Here is a 24,712-nt window from a genome sequence, read left to right on the forward strand (position 1 = left end):
ACTAATATCAATGTGAGATGTACTGGAAATATGAAAACAGCATGCTGCCGTTACTTCTTTTTCGTTTTAGCGATTTTTAGCTATTTCTGAACCCCTTTTGGTGCTTTAAGCATTATGTTATACTTTAGCTATTGAAAAATCGCAGATCTACAAGCTCATAGTGCGGCACTCGGTGCCGCGCTATGAGCTATGAGCTATGAGCTATGAGCTTGAGCTATGAGCTTGTAGGTCTGCTATTTTTGAAAAATCCTGAAAATGTGGCGCAAATCTTTGAATATATTCGTTTTTAAACGCAAATCTTTGCTTCTGGGGGGTCCCTGGAACAACATATTTTCAGATGGGGGTCGGCGGCCAATTACATATAATTTTGGGGGTCCTTGACATGAAAACGTTTGAGAACGACTGACATACAAACATAGGGTTTTTCAGAAAACTGTCAGGATTTAGAAGACATTTGTAGAATCGTTCCCAGGTCTAAATGGGTTAAATACTTTTGTCAGGTGAAACCACCTGACCAATGAAAGCTCATGAAAACTAGACGACCTGTTCTGATTGGCTGGCTGCCTCGTCTGCATCCAATCCATGCGCACATACACCTCTGGCCAATGGGATGGGACAGCAGGCACTCCTGCTACAGGCGGAGTCAACGCTGCCTACTACAGTCAGAGTCAGACGCAGCGCGCTGCAAGAATCACTCGCAACATCTCTTATACCGTCGGGTCCGTCGCGACGAGTGGCCAGTTTGAAAATGCGGGTCCAACGTGCACACACAAACTAAAAAAATAGTTTACTGGTAATCCAGTCTGGCAGTGTGCCGCGGGTTCGACTCCCGATCCCGACGTCCTTTACTGCATGTCACGTGTTAAGAGCTGATGCAACAGCAAACAGATGTTATGTTCAGAAAAAACAGGATGGTGGCAGTATTTATTTATTCATTCATTCCTTCCTTACCTTGGATGATTTTTGCACCTGGTCACCGATGTAGATCTTTCTGAACTGTTCAAAGAAGCTGAGCATGGCCAGCTCTAGTCTCTCGTTCCCGGCCTGCGCCAACCGCGAGTCTGTCAGGTTCATCAGCTGGAGCACCCTGCGGCGGAGAGACACAAACCACTCCATCAGCACCACTGTTCACTCTGACAGAGACCTGCGTTTTTGCTCGGAGAAGTCGCGGTGCGACAACGCAAGCGTATTTACGTGAGCACGGTCCCGTGAATTTGTTGCGCGCGTGCTCGTTACGTGCACACGCCCGCGACTCACCAGACCTGGATTGGGTTTAGCTTTTATTTTACGCTTGCGTTGTTGCGCCCCCTCTTGAGCAGACCTGTAGGAGACCTGTCGTTGATCCAGGCAACAACGTCTGCGTTCCTCGCTCGCCCTTTAGTCATATTATTGTCATCTGAAATGTTCCCACAATTTTGCAACCCATTTTTTTCACCTAGTGTCAATTATCTAATGTAATCCTGGGCTCTACACTCCCTCTGCCAACCTGGGGAGAGCAACGGACTGACCTCATGCTTTCTTCTGAGTCCGAGCCGCTTCTTTTCACGAAACTATCATTTTAACGAAACTTTAATTTTAACGTGAGAAAAAGTAATTGAAAGATCTCGCCCCCCCCCCCCCCCCTCCCTCCAGAACCAAGGACGGGTGTTTTCAATGAATCTATCATGGTTAAAAAGGGAGTTTGACGTTACGATGGTTTGTACAGAAAAATGGGCCGTGTCTGATCAAAACATGTATACCAACCAAATAGCTAAATACTGGATCAAGCAACTTAAAAACAAAGCCACAGCAGACGTTTTAAAAATAATCGCACACATTCACACAGTGACATATGGTCAGTGGTTCTCAAAACATAGTCATGTCAAGGACCCCCCCCCCCCCCCCCCCCAAAAAGAAAAAGAAAATCAGACCCGTCTGAAGTGAGTGGTGCTGTACTGTACGTACTATACAAGCCCTCATCCCTGGCCTGTGTGTGTGTGTTAGGCTTGTGCAACAGTGACACTTGGTGGTGAACAAACGCTATTTTCGTGTTCGGACAGACCCAGGGACACACATAGCGGTCTATAGGAGTGGTTTCACCACAAAAAAAAAAACAACTATGTGGTATTTGGTGAATTCTTACCGACATACGAGTTCTCCATCCATGGCGTCCTGCTCATCTGTACTGGCAAACGATACCCGTCCTCCGATTACAGCTCCGATTATATACACCAACCATGTCAACCGTCCTGCAGGGGGAGCATCAGCAGAGGGGGGTGAGATTAGGGATGTTCATAGTAATTGTTAAAGGAGAATTCAGTGATTTGGGTGATTTGGAAAACCACCCAGTCCGCCCCGGTAACAAAATGTGCACATGCACGCTCTACAGTGGGGGGGAAGTGCAACAGGCCAACAGCATGTGCACCAAGGCCCGCCCCCACTCGATCATGATTGGAGGAAGGCCCCACTCATCCTGATTGGATGAAGGTTTTGCCACCCGCCACCAAAACTGAAACTAGGGTGTTTTGACCCCAGGGGCTCACTGGGGACAGGGAGGAACTCCTTATATGGTCAGCACACTCTATAGTAGGGAGGATTATCCAGAAAAAAAGAAAAAATAAGTGATATTTGAATTAAGTCAAATCACTGAATATACCTTTAAATCGAAATTCTTCAAAAACTGTGGTTCATTGGGCGGGTTTCTTTGAATGTAATGCTGTCTGAACGCACATGTGGGCCGATTAAAAGGAGTCCCCCCCCCCCCCCCCCCCCCCTCCCTCCACAGAAACGCCTCTGCTTTTGCATGTTTTATGTGACAGTCAGACAAGACAGTGCACTTTATTTCATTTTATTCCTCAGAGTAAAAGCGGCCATGTTTTCCCGGCACCCCAGAGCTCCTATTTTGAAGGAATCCCGGGACTGATTGTGTTAACCCATTTTGACCTGAGATCAGATTCTAAAAAAGTCTTCTACATCCTGAAAAAGCTATGTTTCTAGGTCAGTGGTTCTTCGATTTTTCAAAAATAGCAGACCTACAAGCTCGTAGCGCGCCACTCGGTGGCGCGCTATGAGCTTGTAGATCTGCTATTTTTCAATAGCTAAAGCATAACGCTAACACCAAAAGGGGTTCCCGCCCAGAATGGGTTAAGACGGAATCGTTACGGAACTGGATTCGTGCAAATCCTAAAAAAAGGATCCCATCCTCAATTATCAGTTAAAGTGCTGGTATTCTTCTTCATAACATTTTCAAACTCTGACCAAACTAAAGTAACAAAGTAAGCATTGTGAGTGAGTGAGTGAGTGAGTGAGTGAGTGCTGTGCCCTGGTGGCCAACACTTCAGACTCACTGAATAATCTGCAGTGGTGGGCACAAACTACACAAGGTGAGTCCATTACTGGAGTCAGAGCGTAGATGCTGCGCTTGGCAGCAGCGTCTCAGTGCAGTGGTTTAGGGTTAGAGATGCTGCGCTTGGCAGCAGCATCTCAGAGCAGTGGTTTAGGGTTAGAGATGCTGCGCTTGGCAGCAGCGTCTCAGTGCAGTGGTTTAGGGTTAGAGATGCTGCGCTTGGCAGCAGCATCTCAGAGCAGTGGTTTAGGGTTAGAGACGCTGCGCTTGGCAGCAGCGTCTCAGTGCAGTGGTTTAGGGTTAGAGATGCTGAGCTTGGCAGCAGCGTCTCAGTGCAGTGGTTTAGGGTTAGAGATGCTGCGCTTGGCAGCAGCGTCTCAGTGCAGTGGTTTAGGGTTAGAGATGCTGCGCTTGGCAGCAGCATCTCAGTGTAGTGGTTTAGGGTTAGAGATGCTGAGCTTGGCAGCATCATCTCAGTGCAGTGGTTTAGGGTTAGAGATGCTGAGCTTGGCAGCAGCATCTCAGTGTAGTGGTTTAGGGTTAGAGCTGCTGCGCTTGGCAGCAGCATCTCAGTACAGTGGTTTAGGGTTAGAGATGCTGAGCTTGGCAGCAGCGTCTCAGTGTAGTGGTTTAGGGTTAGAGATGCTGCGCTTGGCAGCAGCATCTCAGTACATTACATTACATTACATTACAGTCATTTAGCAGACGCTTTTATCCAAAGCGACTTACAATAAGTGTATTCAACATAGGTAGGGAACAAAAACTACTAATCACCAGAAGTCTTTAGTGCATTTTCTGCAAAAACAAGCAACCAAGAGTATACCTAGCGCTAAGGTAAAAGTGCAATATATCAGCTACCTATTTCCTTAACCGGATGAGACAAGTACAGTGGTTTAGGGTTAGATGCTGCGCTTGGCAGCATCATCTCAGTGCAGTGGTTTAGGGTTAGAGATGCTTTGGCAGCAGCATCTCAGTGTAGCACCTGGCGTAACCCTGACACAGAACACACACACACACACAGTAATTTCCGGACTATAAGACGCTACTTTTTTCCCCATGCTTTGAACCCTGCGGCCTATACAGCGGTGAGGCTAATCTATGGATTTTTACAGCTAACGGCCACTAGGGGACCTTCTAAATCTATCTCTATGGCCACCTGCGGCTTATAGTCCAGTGCGGCTTGTATATGTACATATGTTTTTTTCCCTAAATTTAGCTGGTGCGGCTTATATTCAGGTGCGCTTTATAGTCCGGAAATTACGGTACATACTGCAACACATTTAGCTGGCCCCAGACCCCACTTTGAGAAGCAGCTCTAAATGACTTGGATCACAGATAAAGAAGAGAAAGCTACTGACCTTCTTGTACAGTGATGTCCGCCGCGCTGGAGTTGGTGGACTGTAGGAGCTCCTGGTAGGTCTGAGCTGATTGGTCGAAGAGCTGGACCAGCAGCGCACACGTCTTCTCGTACTCGCAGCGGCCGATGGTGGACAGCTGGTCCAGCTGCTGCTGCACCAGGCCGGCGTCGTCCAGAGGGTCCTCTAGGCCGTCTCTGTCCAGGGGGCAAAACATAAAGGGTTAGACAGCTGGTCCAGCTGCTGCTGCACCAGGCCGGCGTCGTCCAGAGGGTCCTCTAGGCCGTCTCTGTCCAGGGGGCAAAACATAAAGGGTTAGACAGCTGGTCCAGCTGCTGCTGCACCAGGCCGGCGTCGTCCAGAGGGTCCTCTAGGCCGTCTCTGTCCAGGGGGCAAAACATAAAGTTAAACTGCTGCTGCACCAGGCCGGCGTCGTCCAGAGGGTCCTCTAGGCCGTCTCTGTCCAGGGGGCAAAACAAAAAGTAGGATAATGAATTGCAAAGTCAACATCGTACGATTTGTCACACACACGTTACCGCAGTGAATTTTGTTCTCCGCATTTGACCCATCTCTTGGAGCGGTGAGCTGCAGCCAAGGAGCGGTGAGCCGCAGCCAAGGAGCGGTGAGCTGCAGCCAAGGTGCGGTGAGCTGCAGCCAAGGAGCGGTGAGCTGCAGCCAAGGAGCGGTGAGCCACAGCCAAGGAGCGGTGAGCTGCAGCAGTGCCGCGCTCGGGAATCATTTGATTTGACCCCCCCCCACACCAATGGTGGCAGGCTCACACCGACCAACTCATTCGAGGCAATGTAGGGTTCAGTGTCTTGCCCAAGGACACTTCGACATGTGGACAGGAGGAGCCAGGGTTTTGAACCACCGACCCAGGGATCATGGGACGACCTGCTCTACCTCCTGAGCCACAGCCGCCCGGATCAGGAACAAGTACGTCAGAGGGACAGCGCATGTCGGATGGTTTGGAGATAAAGCCAGAGAGGCCAGACTGAGATGGTTTGGACGCGTACAGAGGAGGGAGTGTGAGTATATCGGTAGAAGGATCATATAGAGGTTGGAACTGCCAGGCAGGAGGCCTTAGAGGAAGACCAAAGAGAAGATGTATGGATGTAGTGAAAGAGGACATGAGGACTCTCTGGTGGAGCCGTTGCCCCACGACCCGACTACGGATAAGCGGTTGTTAGATGGATGGATGGACACACCCAATAATTATTTGTTTCAGCTCCTTGACATTGTGGAGCACGAATGCACGCACCAGTAATAACACTTACACTTAATGTGATATTTGTAATGCTCCGCAACCACAAATAGCTACAAGCAACAACGCATATTAATCCACGACGCTTTGTAACTTGTGGATCGGCTATTTCCGTCACACGACACCTTCATACAAAAGAATAAATCGAGCTTTGCACTGAAGCAGTAACATGTCATGCATCTCTATCTCTCTCTCTAGCACAATTTGTAAATAATCAAACATGCTTTGATGTGGCATCTGTCACCAGGAACGTGGCACTTGAATACAATATGTGCAATAATCAATATGTCATTGTGTGGTCAGTTTGATGTATGCCATCATGGTTGCATAACCCAGCGCACACACACACACACACGGTATGCACGCGTCATACAGTACAGTAGGTGTGTGCAGGGTCTGTGGTCATGTTTATAAATGTACATTATGGAGGATAAGTTCTATAAAAAGTGTGATCTCTTCTTTCAGCCTATCGATAGTGTATGAGGATTTCAATTAATGTATCCTGTAATATGAAAAATGCAGCCTTGTTTTTGTTTTGTTTCCTTTTTTTGGTCCCTTGCTTTGGTTTTTCTTCTTTTTTGTATCTTCTGTTTTTTTTTTTGTCTGTCTTTTTATCAATAAAAAAATAAGTGAAATAAATAAATGTACATGATGTCGTCGGCTCCCTTTGGTCGGTGTGTGTGTGTGTGTGTGTGCGCGTGCTCTGTGTCTAGGCTCTGTGTAGAACAGAGTGATCATCATCTTCTCCAATAACAATAAAACTGTAAATGTATGTTGGTTAATCAAATACAGGCTTGCAGCAGCAGACTGCAAGTCTGTATTTGCTCCCTGTTATCCATTTGTTAAATTAACACCAAGGAATTGACTCTGTATTGCAAATCGTCATTATAGTGTTATTATACAAGTCCACTTGGTTACATTCATACGCTCTCGAGTTAAATTAACAGGATTGAGGTTCTCTATCGTCTCTTCCAACACACACACACACACACACGCGCGCACGCACGCACGCACGCGAAATGGCACTCGCAAAAACACATGTAGACATCAGACAAGACATCATTAAAAAGTAAAACAAAGTCATAAAAAAAAAAAAGTACTGAAAAACAGTTACATAATCACCAAGAAGAAGCCTCTATACTTTGAGGGAGAGGGAGATAGAGATGGAGAGAGAGAGGGGGAAAGAGAGAGAGAGAGGGAGAGAGAGAGGGGGAGAGAGAGAGAGAGATAGAGATAAAGAGATAGAGGGAGATGGAGAGAGACATTAGGGACTTTAAGCAACGTAGCTGTCAAAATCCGTCGGCGATGGCGACATTGGTTCCCATGGTGACGTCCATGCAGCATGTGTCAAACATAAACACTTTTTTTTTAAACACCCCGTCGCGCGTCAGCTAACTTGCCGATATTGCTTCATTCTTACATGCGCTGGACATGATCAGCAGTGGAAAGAGGAAGGTGTTGGAGCAATCTGTGTTTACCGTTTCAATAAACATGGTTAATATGACAAATGGTATTAGTGTTATTTCTTCATTCAGAGCATGCCAACACATTACACAGCATAAGAGAGGTGATGGAGCAATCGGTGTAAATGTATGTTTCAATAAACATGGTTATGACATGGCGTTGTAGACACTACGTGTAAGTGTAGGTTCTCCCGTAGTAGAAAGGGCTGCGACGGAGAGCAGGTTTATGTATCGAGCACTGATCCATTTCCGGTTGCCGTAGCCGACTGCCGTATCCGTCGTTGCTTAAAGTCGCTAATGACAGAGAGGGGGGTTTGGTGCAGTTCAGATCAATGGTGGTGGTGGTGGTGGTAGGGGGAGGTATTTAGTGAATGTTGGTCCTGATGGGATAGAAACCGTTCTACAGACTAGCAGCCCTGATGGGATAGAAACCGTTCTACAGACTAGCAGCCCTGATGGGATAGAAACCGTTCTACAGACTAGCAGCCCTGATGGGATAGAAACCGTTCTACAGACTAGCAGCCCTGATGGGGATAGAAACCGTTCTACAGACTAGCAGTCCTGATGGGGATAGAAACCGTTCTACAGACTAGCAGCCCTGATGGGATAGAAACCGTTCTACAGACTAGCAGCCCTGATGGGATAGAAACCGTTCTACAGACTAGCAGCCCTGATGGGATAGAAACCGTTCTACAGACTAGCAGTCCTGATGGGGATAGAAACCGTTCTACAGACTAGCAGTCCTGATGGGGATAGAAACCGTTCTACAGACTAGCAGTCCTGATGGGGATAGAAACCGTTCTACAGACTAGCAGCCCTGATGGGATAGAAACCGTTCTACAGACTAGCAGTCCTGATGGGGATAGAAACCGTTCTACAGACTAGCAGCCCTGATGGGATAGAAACCGTTCTACAGACTAGCAGCCCTGATGGGGATAGAAACCGTTCTACAGACTAGCAGCCCTGATGGGATAGAAACCGTTCTACAGACTAGCAGCCCTGATGGGATAGAAACCGTTCTACAGACTAGCAGTCCTGATGGGATAGAAACCGTTCTATAGACTAGCAGCCCTGATGAGATAGAAACCGTTCTACAGACTAGCAGCCCTGATGGGATAGAAACCGTTCTACAGACTAGCAGCCCTGATGAGATAGAAACCGTTCTACAGACTAGCAGCCCTGATGGGATAGAAACCGTTCTACAGACTAGCAGCCCTGATGGGATAGAAACCGTTCTACAGACTAGCAGCCCTGATGAGATAGAAACCGTTCTACAGACTAGCAGCCCTGATGGGATAGAAACCGTTCTACAGACTAGCAGCCCTGATGGGATAGAAACCGTTCTACAGACTAGCAGCCCTGATGGGATAGAAACCGTTCTACAGACTAGCAGTCCTGATGGGATAGAAACCGTTCTACAGACTAGCAGTCCTGATGGGATAGAAACCGTTCTACAGACTAGCAGTCCTGATGAGATAGAAACCGTTCTACAGACTAGCAGTCCTGATGGGATAGAAACCGTTCTACAGACTAGCAGCCCTGATGAGATAGAAACCGTTCTACAGACTAGCAGTCCTGATGAGATAGAAACCGTTCTACAGACTAGCAGTCCTGATGAGATAGAAACCGTTCTACAGACTAGCAGCCTTGATAGAAACCGTTCTACAGACTAGCAGCCCTGATGGGATAGAAACCGTTCTACAGACTAGCAGCCTTGATAGAAACCGTTCTAAAGACTAGCAGCCCTGATGGGATAGAAACCGTTCTACAGACTAGCAGCCCTGATGGGATAGAAACCGTTCTATAGACTAGCAGCCCTGATGAGATAGAAACCGTTCTACAGACTAGCAGTCCTGATGGGATAGAAACCGTTCTACAGACCAGCAGCCCTGATGGGATAGAAACCGTTCTACAGACCAGCAGCCCTGATGGGATAGAAACCGTTCTACAGACTAGCAGTCCTGTCCTGATGGGATAGAAACCGTTCTACAGACTAGCAGTCCTGTCCTGATGGGATAGAAACCGTTCTACAGACTTAGACTAGCAGCCCTGACACACAGACACTCTGAAGCCTCCTTCCAGATGTACGAGGTGTAGAGTTAGGCTAATGGTACGAGGTGTAGGGTTAGGCTAATGGTACGAGGTGTAGGGTTAGGTTAATGGTACGAGGTGTAGGGTTAGGTTAATGGTACGAGGTGTAGGGTTAGGCTAATGGTACGAGGTGTAGGGTTAGGTTAATGGTACGAGGTGTAGGGTTAGGCTAATGGTACGAGGGAGACAAAGAGAAGGTGCGGAGGAGCAGGCAGTTGCAATGTTGGGAGGGGAGGGGCCTTTCGGACACACCAGGTTTCACCATAGAGTATATAAAGGATAGAGACCGAACTGGAGCGTTAGCCCCGCCCCCCCGCTATTCATTTCAGTGGAAGTTGCTCAGTGGCGTTTTGAAGACTTCCGGAAGTATAATTATAACTCAATGGCTCGAGCGAGCGGAAGTTTAGCCTAGCCTAGCCCCGGACCTCCATTTTGAGGTCCGGGCTTTTCACGTGACGTCATGAACGTCCGTCCACTTCCATTAAGTGCTGCAATTCCACATTTCGCCAGTAGGTAGTGGCATCTTCAACGTTGGATAGCCTTACTGGGGGCTTGGGTTTCACAGATGCCAGCAGCCTTTCGGTCCGGGAGAAAGACACCTGCTGCATTACTCCGACGGTCCCTCTGTAGCGTGTGGTTAAGTACGGTCCCTCTGTAGCGTGTGGTTAAGTACGGTCCTGTCTGTAGCGTGTGGTTAAGTACGGTCCCTCTGTAGCATGTGGTTAAGTACGGTCCTACGACGGTCCCTCTGTAGCGTGTGGTTAAGTACGGTCCCTGCGGCTTTGCGGGGGCTAATTCTAGTCTTCACGCTGGCTCAGGTGAGCCTGCTTGTTGGGTTATGGGGCTCAACTTTCAGGACATACGACGTGCTTGTTTTTTTAGGACTCAAGCATTATTAGTCGTTGAGCTGATCTGGAAGGGAGGGGTCACTATCCCAGACCTGTAGTGTGGAGCTTTGTAGTTTTTTTTGAGTGGTGCAACCACTCCAAGGAACAGCAATGTCCCTATGTCCGTCCCTATGTTTAGAGTACCAACAGGGGGCACTGTTGCACCACTCACTTCAGACTGGTCCGATTTTCTGTGATGGCCGGGAGTCCCTGCCACAAACACAGTGCGTCTCTGTAATGATCAATGAAGTGGTTTCCAATCTTCTGTGTGTAAAGGCATTTAGCTCTCTTGATCCCAGATGAAGTCAGTCACAGGGTTCCTGTTTATAGCATTGTCACCATGATGCTTACCAATACAGGTCCATTTTGAATACATTAGTAAACTCTTGTTAACCCATTTTGACCCGAGATCAGATTCTAAAAATGTCTTCTACATCCTGACAGTTTTCTGAAAAAGCCATGTTTCTATGTCAGTGGTTCTTCGATTTTTCAAAAATAGCAGACCTACAAGCTCGTAGCGCGCCACTCGGTGGCGCGCTATGAGCTTGTAGATCTGCTATTTTTCAATAGCTAAACCATAACATAATGCTGACACCAAAAGGGGTTCCCGCCCAAAATGGGTTAAATTAACATGGACGTTGAAGTTTATTTGCTGAATGTTTGAAGTAGGGAAAATAGCAGATCTGCAAGCTCACAACATAGCGTGAGGGACCAGGGTACAATAGCAGCGGTAACACAGAAATGTGTGGGGAGAATTAATTGGCTAAATTGGGAGAAGAAAAGAAGCGAGATACAAATAATTGGCTACTGAAAAAAAAAAGGACATGACCGGGTTCTTCCAAGACAAGCGTGTGTTGACTTTCAGAAAGCTTCAGCTCTCGTCTCCTACTCCTACTCAGGAACGGTGTACGCCAGCCAGCGAGGCAGTGTGACATAACAGGCTTCTCATGAGGAATTTAAAAGTGTGTTTTTGTTTTGATTGGATAAGGCAGGAGAGAAAGCATGACTGATGAAGGTCCGACGGACCCGACGCTGCTCTAATGCTTCAATAAAATGCTGTTAATCCATTGAGACCTGGAACGCATCCATGTCACGTTAGCGTTTAACCACATTAACCATTAACCCATTTTGGGGCGGGAACCCCTTTTGGTGTTTTAAACATTGTTATAATTTAGCTATTGAAAAATAGCAGATCTACAAGCTCATAGCGCGCCACCGAGTGGCGCGCTATGAACTTGTAGATCTGCTATTTTTGAAAAATCGTTAAAATGTGCCTCAAATCTTTCTGAAAATTGTCATGATTTAGAAAACTTTTTTTTTTTAATTTCGACGTCAGGCCTGAATGGGTTAAGTGAAGACAACGTGCGGGATTCCAGTCTCTCTCATAAGGACTTTTTTCTTCTAAGATTGGATAAGGCCGGCCGCTCCATCGTCAAAGTTGCCCACCCCTGATGTAGGCCTTGGGGACCTCAGGTGTGTATGTGTGTGTGCGCACGTGCGTGCGTGCGTGTACCTGAGGATCATGTGGACGGACTCCAGGCGAGAGGTGATGTAGGCCTTGGGGACCTCAGGTGTGTATGTGTGCGCGCGTGTGTGTGCGCGTACCTGAGGATCATGTGGACGGACTCCAGGCGCGAGGTGATGTAGGCCTTGGTGACCTCAGGTGTGTGTGTGTGCGCTCGCGTGCGTGCGTGCGCGCGTACCTGAGGATCATGTGGACGGACTCCAGGCGCGAGGTGATGTAGGCCTTGGTGACCTCAGGCGTGTATGTGTGCGCTCGCGTGCGTGCGTGCGTGCGTGCGTGCGTGCGTGTGTGTGCGTACCTGAGGATCATGTGGACGGACTCCAGGCGCGAGGTGATGTAGGCCTTGGTGACCTCAGGCGTGTACGTCTCCAGCAGGTGGGGCTCAGTGGCTTTGACGTAGGGAACGGACGCAGCCAGCCGCTGCCATAAGCTTAACAGGTAGTGGACGCTGTTGGGAGCAAACTCCCAGTGCTGGAAGAAACACATGGAAAATGGAAAAGAGATTTATTAAGCATGAATTAAACATTGGTAGATTTTCCTCTTCTTTAACTCAAACGTCTATTACCCTTTTATTACGTTTTTGGACGGTAACTAAAAGCTGGATATAGGAGGGGCTAGCGCCGCTTAAAAATAATAGAGAGGGCACCGGAAATCCAATTCTCATCCACATGCATGGAGTTGCTCACTGAGCACACACTCTTTTCACCCATTCTTCCGGGTTGGAACTTGGAAGTGTGACAGGCATCGCCTATTTGGGGCCCCTGCGACGGCTTGCGTTTTGCGTCATCTCGCATGCGCAGTAGTGTCTTCCTCCGTGCGCAAGCTCGTTTTTGCTCGTTTATGTGTCTGGCCCCAGACGTAAAATACGCCGCAGCACCTACGACCGGCAGGGGTGAGCCCCACAGGGGTGAGCCCCACAGGGGTGAGCCCCACTAGCTGAAGAAATCCACAGCACATCCCTGTTGATCGGCCAGCATGTCTAATGTGCCTCAGTTCTCCTTCTCGGTTCTGGGGGCTTGGGTTGGGTTGGGTACTTTCTCCGCCACTGATTGATAGACAGAGCGCAGCCAGGGATGTCGCTGACCATTTTTTGTTGCCCTACTCGTAGGATATTTGTGTTCCTGTCCCCCCCGTCCCCCCCTCCCGACGATAGCGCTGCGTTTCCTCATTCAGATCGGCTTCTTTTGCCTTTGCGACGTAGCGAGGACGCAAACACGGCCGCTCGTTATTACCGCAGAGAAGATTGTTATTATGAGGGTCGGCTTGGCACTTTCAGGCACATTTTGTCACCCCCCCTAGCCGTGTTGCCTTACTACGCGCAGTGCATATTGAGCGTACACGTAGCGACGGCAGCCACTCACCTGAAGTTGGCTATGAGGCGATGTTAGACAGACAGACAGACAGACAGACTCACCTGCAGACTGGTGACAGTGAAGTTGGCTATGAGGCGATGTTAGACAGACAGACAGACAGACAGACAGACTCACCTGCAGACTGGTGACAGTGAAGTTGGCTATGAGGCGATGTTAGACAGACAGACAGACAGACAGACAGACTCACCTGCAGACTGGTGACAGTGAAGTTGGCTATGAGGCGATGTTAGACAGACAGAAAGAACAGACAGACTCACCTGCAGACTGGTGACAGTGAAGTTGGCTATGAGGCGAATGACTTCAGGGTAGTTCTCTACTTTGACCAGCTCCCCCAGCTGGTAGTTGCTCTTCAACCTCGCCAGGAGCCGACAGAACTCATGGTAGTTATTAGGGTCCGGCAGACACTGCAATTAAAAAGCAGCAGGTCAAAGCAACGTGAACCCAAAAAAAATCCAAAACGTTACGATATTCCGTGTGAATGAGATGTGCGCGAGCGAAGCGCGCACACCTACGGTACGGCACGTACTTGTGGGTTTGCTAGTATCCTCTTGACTCCGTCCACTAACTGTGAAAGAAACTTCGCTCGTTCTGCGTTGTTGAATAGAGACCGCCGAACCGACGCTATTTGAACAAGACACGACAACACCTGCGAACACACACACACACACACACACACACACACACACACACAAGTATGGGTAGGGGGAAACAACATAATAATGAGACGACAGCTTTTACAAAAGATGATTTGTTTTATTATCTCTCCTTTTTTCTTTGGACAGAGATAAAAAAAAAAGTGCATAATGGCTTCAGGGTGTCAGTTTACATTATAGAAAACTAACTAACTAAGAAATAAAATTACCCCTAACTAAAAGTCCCTAACTGTATGAGAAACTAAAAATACAATTACTAAACCTAACTAACAAATAAATAAAATACAATGAATTAGATCACAAAACAAAAGTGACTAAACACCCTTATGGGATGGACAAAGGACGGTGTAACATTAACCCAATTTAGCTATTGAAAAATAGCAGATCTACAAGCTCATTGCGCGCCACCGAGTGGCGAGCTTGTAGGTCTGCTATTTTTTAAAAATCGTGAAAATATTTATTTCAGAAAACTGGAGGATTTAGAAGATTTTTTTTAAAATTTTGAGGTCAGGCCTAAATGGGTAAAATAGGGAACTATAAAAGGACAATAAGTAACAACAGGAAGTTGGACAATAAATAACTGAGGGGCTGACTAATGACAGAACGAACAAATGCTAAGGGTCACTTAATGAGAACTCAGAATTAACACAAAACAAAGATAATAACAAAACACTATACTTTTGTCATACATCATGTTATTTTGGATATATTTATATCATGCTAATTTGGCATCGCTTACCAACGGGGAGAGGGACGGAGGGATGGAATGATATAAGTTGAAAAAGAGCTGTAGGGTGGCGGAATCGAGAAACGCTGTGGGACAAGAAGGACAAGTTAAAACACATTGAGAGCCCACGCAAAACTGCCCAAAATCACTTTCACCTAGAAAATCCATTCACATTTTTTATAATTCAGCTGACTGTGGAGACACATGCTGGAACTTTTTACTTTGAAATGTTTTATAGTTTCGGAGTTATTTAATTTAAACGCCAAATGCATTCTCAATGGCGAAAACACAAACTTTGGCACCACGTATTAAAAAAAAGTTTAGATTTTTTTGATTTTGTTTAATAAAAAAAAGAAATATATATATATATATATATATATATATATATATATATATTTTTTTTTTTTTTTTCAAAGACGTCCACAGACGTCTTGGGCTATGCACGTGCGGTAATACCCAAGACGTCTTGGGCACAAAATGTGTTAACATACAAAATGTCAGGAAATCTTTCATTAAAAAGCACTTGCAGTTGCACTGTACTTGGTGTGCTCTTTTTTTTAATCCCCTCAACACCAACTCTCTTCACCGAAAAAACAGCCGGTCTACATGCTCAGAACGCGTGCAAATGTTTTCCTCCGGAATAGTGATTAAGACCAGACTTCAACCACATGTAACCATAGCGTTCCTACTCTGGGCATGGTCAAAATCCATGAAAATAAGACATTGATTTGCCCAAAGACAGGCAAGTATTTAGCGAGGGAAAAAAAACAGCTGATGTACAAGCTCAGGATGCATTGCGTAGTTGTGAGCTTGTAGATCAGTTATTTTCCAAATGGACCCAATTTTAAGGGTCCATTTGTACAAGAGAGTGGCGACACGCTTTGATCTCGCCGCAAAGCGGGTGCATATATGGGCTATAGTTCCAAACATTGGAACTATCCCATTGAGATAGAATGAGCACTTCCGCATTCCGTTGTTACAATGGGAGTCAACGCTAGTGTCGTCACTCTCATACTATTCCACTCGGCTCACTAGTATAGGATTGGTAGTCTGTATCAACCGTTATGGATATCAGAATTGGAAAACTTTTTTTCTCCAAGTTTTGCTCCTGGCTTCCAAAGTAAGTTGATAAACGGGTGTGATTTTTTTCTCCCAGACAGACTAGCTAGCTACCAACCTGATCTCCATGATGTGGGGATCTGTACGGTGCAGAGGTCAGCTAGCTACCAACCTGATCTCCATGATGTGGGGGATCTGTACGGTGCAGAGGTCAGCTAGCTACCAACCTGATCTCCATGATGTGGGGATCTGTACGGTGCAGAGGTCAGCTAGCTACCAACCTGATCTCCATGATGTGGGGATCTGTACGGTGCAGAGGTCAGCTAGCTACCAACCTGATCTCCATGATGTGGGGATCTGTACGGTGCAGAGGTCAGCTAGCTACCAACCTGATCTCCATGATGTGGGGGATCTGTACGGTGCAGAGGTCAGCTAGCTACCAACCTGATCTCCATGATGTGGGGATCTGTACGGTGCAGAGGTCATCTAGCTACCAACCTGATCTCCATGATGTGGGGATCTGTACGGTGCAGAGGTCATCTAGCTACCAACCTGATCTCCATGATGTGGGGGATCTGTACGGTGCAGAGGTCAGCTAGCTACCAACCTGATCTCCATGATGTGGGGGATCTGTACGGTGCAGAGGTCAGCTAGCTACCAACCTGATCTCCATGATGTGGGGATCTGTACGGTGCAGAGGTCGTCCGAGGACTCGTCTGTCGAAGTTCCTATGAAGTCATAGTTGAGGCAGTTGTGGCTTAGCTTCAGCAGCTGCATCAGCAGCCCATGTTGAGACTCATCGTTCAGATTAAGGTTTTTCCCTGATGCCTGTAACAATCAAATCGATAATAAAACAACCATAATGCACTGGGAACAGGAAGAACATGCATACACGCTCCCATACGACACCAACAAAAAACTCGACCGAAGCAGAAGGTATATTTTATGGTAAATGGTGCATTTATATAGCGCCTTTATATAGCGCATTTACAAGCGCCAAGGCGCAGAGATTACATTCACCCATTCAATCAAAAATCAAAGACACCAACCTGCACACCAGGAGCAATTAGGGGTTCAGAGTCTTGCTCAAGGACACTTCGACACTAACTCTGGGGGAGCCCGGGTTCGAACTGGGAGCCCTCACGGTTCCCATATGGCTGTTCTACCGGCCACTCTACCCCTGAGCCACTGCCGCCCCCCCCTATGCACAACGTGTCCGCCCAAAAGCGACAATAACTCTGTTTGTCTTAACCCATTTTGGGCGGGAACCCCTTTTGGTGTTAGCATTATGTTCAAAAATAGCAGATCTACAAGCTCATAGCGCGCCACCGAGTGGCGCGCTACGAGCTTGTAGGTCTGCTATTTTTGAAAAATCGAAGAGCGACTGACATAGAAACATAGCTTTTTCAGAAAACTGTCAGGATGTAGAAGACATTTTTAGAATCTGATCTCAGGTCAGAATGGGTTAAGTTTACCTTTCTTGACGCTAAATAAATACAGTATGTGTGCGCTCTGCGTACTGCGTACCTGTTTGAGCAAATTGCAGGATAAAGTGAATATGTCAAAGAGCGAGGAATCTCTGAATGACGAGGCTATCTTCCTATGCTTCGTCAGCGGATGTGTTGTGTCGGCCTGCGAATACATACAAATACATAATATAAAGAAACAATACAATAATACATATTAATAATATATAAATGTGGTAGGTCGGGAGTGGCTTATTGTCGGTATCAGCCGGTAACACGGGAAGTCTGTCCCCGTTACAATGCACTAGACCCCTGGGAGATGGAGTCTATCCCCGTTACAATGCACTAGACCCATGGGAGATGGAGTCTATCCCCGTTACAATGCACTAGACCCCTGGGAGATGGAGTCTATCCCCGTTACAATGCACTAGACCCATGGGAGATGGAGTCTATCCCCGTTACAATGCACTAGACCCATGGGAGATGGAGTCTATCCCCGTTACAATGCACTAGACCCATGGGAGATGGAGTCTATCCCCGTTACAATGCGCTAGACCCCTGGGAGATGGAGTCTGTCCCCGTTACAATGCGCTAGACCCTTGGGAGATGGAGTCTGTCACCGTTACAATGCACTAGACCCCTGGGAGATGGAGTCTGTCCCTGTTACAATGCACTAGACCCCTGGGAGATGGAGTCTGTCCCTGTTACAATGCGCTAGACCCCTGGGAGATGGAGTCTGTCCCCGTTACAATGCACTAGACCCCTGGGAGATGGAGTCTGTCACCGTTACAATGCACTAGACCCCTGGGAGATGGAGTCTGTCCCTGTTACAATGCACTAGACCCCTGGGAGATGGAGTCTGTCCCTGTTACAATGCGCTAGACCCCTGGGAGATGGAGTCTGTCACCGTTACAATGCGCTAGACCCCTGGGAGATGGAGTCTGTCCCTGTTACAATGCGCTAGACCCCTGGGAGATGGAGTCTATCCCTGTTACAATGCACTAGACCCATGGGAGATGGAGTCTATCCCCGTTACAATGCACTAGACCCATGGGAGATGGAGTCTATCCCCGTTACAATGCGCTAGACCCCTGGGAGATGGAGTCTGTCCCCGTTACAATGCACTAGACCCCTGGGAGATGGAGTCTGTCACCGTTACAATGCACTAGACCCCTGGGAGATGGAGTCTGTCCCTGTTACAATGCACTAGACCCCTGGGAGATGGAGTCTGTCCCTGTTACAATGCGCTAGACCCCTGGGAGATGGAGTCTGTCCCCGTTACAATGCACTAGACCCCTGGGAGATGGAGTCTGTCCCCGTTACAATGTGCTAGACCCCTGGGAGATGGAGTCTGTCCCCGTTACAATGCACTAGACCCCTGGGAGATGGAGTCTGTCCCCGTTACAATGCACTAGACCCCTGGGAGATGGAGTCTGTCCCCGTTACAATGCGCTAGACACCTGGGAGATGGAGTCTGTCACCGTTACAATGCACTAGACCCCTGGGAGATGCAGTCTGTCCCCGTTACAATGCGCTAGACACCTGGGAGATGGAGTCTGTCACCGTTACAATGCACTAGACCCCTGGGAGATGCAGTCTGTCCCCGTTACAATGCGCTAGACCCCTGGGAGATGCAGTCTGTCCCCGTTACAATGCGCTAGACCCCCTGGGAGATGGAGTCTGTCCCAGTTACAATGCGCTAGACCCCTGGGAGATGGAGTCTGTCCCCGTTACAGTGTGCTAGACCCCTGGGAGATGGCGTCTATCCCCGTTACAATGTGCTAGACCCCTGGGAGATGGAGTCTATCCCCGTTACAATGTGCTAGACACCTGGGAGATGGAGTCTGTCCCCGTTACAATGCGCTAGACACCTGGGAGATGGAGTCTGTCACCGTTACAATGCGCTAGACCCCTGGGAGATGGAGTCTGTCCCCGTTACAATGCGCTAGACACCTGGGAGATGGAGTCTATCCCTGTTACAATGCGCTAGACACCTGGGAGATGGAGTCTGTCCCCGTTACAATGCACTATAGACCCCTGGGAGATGGAGTCTGTCACCGTTACAATACGCTAGACCCCTGGGAGATGGAGTCTGTCCCTGTTACAATGCGCTAGACCCCTGGGAGATGGAGTCTGTCCCTGTTACAATGCGCTAGACCCCTGGGAGATGGAGTCTGTCCCCGTTACAGTGCGCTAGACCCCCTGGGGAGATGGAGTCTGTCCCCGTTACAATGCACTAGACCCCCTGGGGAGATGGAGTCTGTCCCCGTTACAGTGCGCTAGACCCCCTGGGGAGATGGAGTCTGTCCCCGTTACAATGCACTAGACCCCTGGGAGATGGAGTCTGTCCCCGTTACAGTGCGCTAGACCCCTGGGAGATGGAGTCTGTCCCTGTTACTGTGTGCTAGACCCCCTGGGGAGATGGAGTCTGTCCCTGTTACAATGCACTAGACCCCTGGGAGATGGAGTCTGTCCCCGTTACAGTGCGCTAGACCCCCTGGGGAGATGGAGTCTGTCCCCGTTACAATGCGCTAGACCCCTGGGAGATGGAGTCTGTCCCCGTTACAATGCGCTAGACCCCTGGGAGATGGAGTCTGTCCCCGTTACAATGCACTAGACCCCTGGGAGATGGAGTCTGTCCCTGTTACAGTGCGCTAGACCCCCTGGGGAGATGGAGTCTGTCCCTGATACAATGCACTAGACCCCTGGGAGATGGAGTATGTCCCCGTTACAGTGCGCTAGACCCCCTGGGGAGATGGAGTCTGTCCCCGTTACAGTGCGCTAGACCCCCTGGGGAGATGGAGTCTGTCCCTGATACAATGCACTAGACCCCTGGGAGATGGAGTATGTCCCCGTTACAGTGCGCTAGACCCCTGGGAGATGGAGTCTGTCCCTGTTACAATGCACTAGACCCCTGGGAGATGGAGTCTGTCACCGTTACAATGCGCTAGACCCCTGGGAGATGTTGTCTGTCACCATTACAATGCGCTAGACCCCTGGGAGATAGAGTCTGTCCCCGTTACAATGCGCTAGACCCCCTGGGAGATGGAGTCTGTCCCCGTTACAATGCGCTAGACCCCTGGGAGATGGAGTCTGTCCCCGTTACAATGCGCTAGACCCCTGGGAGATGGAGTCTGTCCCCATTACAATGCGCTAGACCCCCTGGGGAGATGGAGTCTGTCCCCGTTACAATGAACTAGACCCCTGGGAGATGGAGTCTGTCCCCGTTACAATGCACTAGACCCCTGGGAGATGGAGTCTGTCCCCGTTACAATGCACTAGACCCCTGGGAGATGGAGTCTGTCCCTGTTACAATGCGCTAGACCCCCTGGGGAGATGTTGTCTGTCCCCGTTACAATGCACTAGACCCCTGGGAGATGGAGTCTGTCCCTGTTACAATGCGCTAGACCCCTGGTAGATGGAGTCTGTCCTCGTTAGAATGCGCTAGACCCCTGGGAGATGGAGTCTGTCCCCGTTACAATGCGCTAGACCCCCTGGGGAGATGGAGTCTGTCACCGTTACAATGCGCTAGACCCCTGGGAGATGCAGTCTGTCCCCGTTACAATGCACTAGACCCCTGGGAGATGCAGTCTGTCCCCGTTACAATGCACTAGACCCCTGGGAGATGCAGTCTGTCCCCGTTACAATGCGCTAGACCCCTGGGAGATGGAGTCTATCCCCGTTACAATGCACTAGACCCCTGGGAGATGGAGTCTGTCCCCGTTACAATGCACTAGACCCCTGGGAGATGCAGTCTGTCCCCGTTACAATGCGCTAGACCCTTGGGAGATGGAGTCTATCCCCGTTACAATGCGCTAGACCCCTGGGAGATGGAGTCTATCCCCGTTACAATGCGCTAGACCCCTGGGAGATGGAGTCTGTCCCCGTTACAATGCACTAGACCCCTGGGAGATGGAGTCTATCCCTGTTACAATGCGCTAGACCCCTGGGAGATGGAGTCTGTCCCCGTTACAATGCGCTAGACCCCTGGGAGATGGAGTCTGTCCCCGTTACAATGTGCTAGACCCCTGGGGAGATGGAGTCTGTCCCCGTTACAATGCGCTAGACCCCTGGGAGATGGAGTCTGTCCCCGTTACAATGCGCTAGACCCCTGGGAGATGGAGTCTGTCCCCGTTACAATGCACTAGACCCCTGGGAGATGCAGTCTGTCCCCGTTACAATGCGCTAGACCCCCTGGGAGATGGAGTCTGTCCCAGTTACAATGCGCTAGACCCCTGGGAGATGGAGTCTGTCCCCGTTACAGTGTGCTAGACCCCTGGGAGATGGCGTCTATCCCCGTTACAATGTGCTAGACCCCTGGGAGATGGAGTCTATCCCCGTTACAATGTGCTAGACCCCTGGGAGATGGAGTCTATCCCTGTTATAATGTGCTAGACCCCCTGGGGAGATGGATTGCTGAGGTGGAGCGCCACACCTACCATCAGCTCCCAGTACTTCCCGCACGACTTGCCTTGCCGCACCCAAGCTGTGCTACTCATAATTATTGCCAGTGCCCGGGATCGAACCCATGAACTTGTGGCTCAAAGGCACAAGCGCTACCAACCAGACAATACCCAGACAATGTTAATAATAAATAAAGACAGTATGATGAGTGACACACAATATAAAAAACAATAACGGATTGTGGGGGAGGTTAACACATTTTGTGCCCAAAACGTCTGTGGACGTCCTGGGTATTACCGCACGTGCATAGCCCAAGACGTCTGTGGACGTCTTTGAAAAAAAAATATATATATATATATATATATTTGTATTTATTTTTATTTTATTAAAAAAAAAAATAGAAAAATCAAAACACTTTTTTTTAACACGTGGTGCCAAAGTTTGTGTTTTCGCCATTGAGAATGCATTTGGCGTTTAAATTAAATAACTCAGAAACTATAAAACATTTCAAAGTAAAAAGTTCCAGCATGTGTCTCCACAGTCAGCTGAATTATAAAAAATGTGAATGGATTTTCTAGGTGAAAGATTTTTGGGCAGTTTTGCGTGGGCTCTCAATGTGTTAATTGGGAGGTTACCTGATTGATTTCATTGGTCAGCTGGGAGAGAATAGTGACTCCTATGATGCAGTGTTCCACACTGTCCTGTAAAGACATGATACATTATCAGACATATCAATGTTTACTGTCCTGTAAAGACATGATACATTATCAGACATATCAATGTTTACTGTCCTGTAAAGACATGATACATTATCAGACATATCAATGTTTACTGTCCTGTAAAGACATGATACATTATCAGACGTATCAATGTTTACTGTCCTGTAAAGACATGATACATTATCAGACATATCAATGTTTACTGTCCTGTAAAGACATGATACATTATCAGACATATCAATGTTTACTGTCCTGTAAAGACATGATACATTATCAGACATATCAATGTTTACACTGTCCTGTAAAGACATGATACATTATCAGACATATCAATGTTTAACCCATTAAAGACATGATACATTATCAGACATATCAATGTTTATGCCATTCAGGCCTGACGTCAAAATAAAAAAAAACGTTCGCTCTGAAAGAATATATATATTCAAAGATTTGTGCCGCATTTTTTACGATTTTTCAAAAATAGCAGACCTACAAGCTCGTAGCGCGCCACTCGGTGGCGCGCTATGAGCTTGTAGATCTGCTATTTTTCAATAGCTAAAGTATAACATAATGCTTAGTTAAAACACCAAAAGGGGTTCCCGCCCAAAATGGGTTAAAGCTAAATAAAAATCACACAGCACTGAAAACATTTTTGTCAGGCCAACTAAGTCCTTATAGACAGATAACTCTTCCTCGAGAAGCAATGAAGTTCCCAAGAGCATCCAATAGAACGTTTAGACAGATAACTCTTCCTCAAGAAGCAATGAAGTACCCAAGAGCATCCAATAGAACTTTTGGAAGATGCTTCTGAATAGGGATGTCCCGATAATTATTTTCCGCTTCCGATCCCGATTTCAAACACTCTTCAATCTTAACCCATTTTGGGCGGGAACCCCTTTTGGTGTTAGCATTATGTTATGCTTTAGCTATTTAAAAATAGCAGATCTACAAGCTCGTAGCGCGCCACTCGGTGGCGCGCTATGAGCTTGTAGATCTGCTATTTTTAAATAGCAGCTAGGTCTGCCATTTTTTAAAAATCGAAGAACGACTGACATAGAAACATAGCTTTTTCAGAAAACTGTCATTTTCAAACAGACATTTTTAGTGAAAAGGTTTGAGGACTACTGGTTTAGACAGCATTTGTATACTACAATTTACAATTTACAATGTAGGCATTTAGCAGACGCTCTTAATCCAGAGCGACTTACATTAAGCAAAAACAAAAAGCATGGCATACATCACATGTATAAAAAGTAGTTATCATGAATCATGCGTAAACTAAGAACGTAACAGTGGAGTATCTATGTAAACTATACATACTATACTATATAATATATTATACATGTGTACTATAAAGTGCTATGACTACATAAAGTGCAATTCTAGAGCTGTCTACGTAACAAGCTATAAGTCTGTTTAAAATACTATCTAAGTCTACATAATGTGCTATCTAAGGGGCTAGGCTAGGGCAAGTGCTACGGGCCATGGTGGAGTCTGAAGAGGTGGGTTTTCAGACTACGGCGAAAGATTGGGAGTGAGGCTGCAGTTCTGACTGCAATGGGAAGTGCATTCCATAGTTTTGGAGCCAGAAGGGAGAAGAGTTTGGGACGTGTGGAGCGTTGTCCCGGCGTTTTTAGTGAAGGTACCTCCAGCTTCCCTGCGTTGGCTGATCTGAGTGAGCGGGAGGGTTTGTAGGGTACGATCATACTTGTGAGATATGGGGGGGCCATGCCTTTGGTTGCTTTGAATGCCAGCATCAGAGTTTTGTATTCTGTGCGGGCAGTGACCGGGAGCCATACTAGGTTAAAACACAAAAACACACCTGTAAAAATCGTGTAACGTCGGCGATGACGTTTCTGAAGACGTAGTCGTCTTTCTGACAGTCGAACCAGCCCAGCTTGGTGATCCGGGCGTACAGCTGGATGAGAGCCTGGGTCACGAACGCAGCCAACTTGGGCCGCGTCGCCAGATAATTTATCACATAGTTCCCTGCAGCAACAAAGACACAAACACACAGACTACTTTTAATAAACAGTCAACTGTGACTAGACCCATTAATTAATCAGCAACAACAGTCACCACATTATAATCATCATCAGCACTTATTTAAATTTTTAAACAAACGTGCATCGAAAACAACAAGGCCCAAGCAAATTTCAGGAAACATAACGGACTTATTAATTCAACAATTAAAGCTGCTATAAGCAATAGTAAAAACTTTAATGACTTTTTTTTTGGTATTTAGACAGCCAACAATGGGTAGAACGCTCCCAAAAAAGATTTACGGCCACACTACACCAGGGTTTTCTCGCGCGTTTACCCTAAACGCGCGGCCCGTGCGTGCATTTTTTAAAATAGGACTGGACCTAAATTCAACGCACGCGTTTAGGGTAAACGCGTG

General features: G+C 47.6%; 1 protein-coding gene across 3 annotated transcripts in view; it reads right to left on the minus strand.

Moving 5' to 3' along the window:
• The window catches only part of xpo7 (exportin 7), a 68,220-nt gene that overhangs the window by 24,516 nt on the left and 18,992 nt on the right, over positions 1-24,712 (minus strand). For all 3 annotated transcript variants that reach the window (XM_079524369.1, XM_079524368.1, XM_079524367.1), the window contains exons 4-14: positions 24,134-24,300; positions 22,228-22,293; positions 17,250-17,354; positions 16,385-16,550; positions 14,676-14,749; positions 13,810-13,929; positions 13,541-13,687; positions 12,209-12,381; positions 4,684-4,877; positions 2,123-2,228; positions 952-1,087 (exon numbers count right to left, since the gene is read on the minus strand). In XM_079524369.1, coding sequence (XP_079380495.1) covers positions 952-1,087; positions 2,123-2,228; positions 4,684-4,877; positions 12,209-12,381; positions 13,541-13,687; positions 13,810-13,929; positions 14,676-14,749; positions 16,385-16,550; positions 17,250-17,354; positions 22,228-22,293; positions 24,134-24,300 — 1,454 coding nt within the window. The remainder of the gene's footprint in view (positions 1-951; positions 1,088-2,122; positions 2,229-4,683; positions 4,878-12,208; positions 12,382-13,540; positions 13,688-13,809; positions 13,930-14,675; positions 14,750-16,384; positions 16,551-17,249; positions 17,355-22,227; positions 22,294-24,133; positions 24,301-24,712) is intronic.

This window comes from Electrona antarctica (genome assembly GCF_951216825.1).
Source record: "Electrona antarctica genome assembly, chromosome: 16".
NCBI lineage: Eukaryota > Metazoa > Chordata > Actinopteri > Myctophiformes > Myctophidae > Electrona > Electrona antarctica.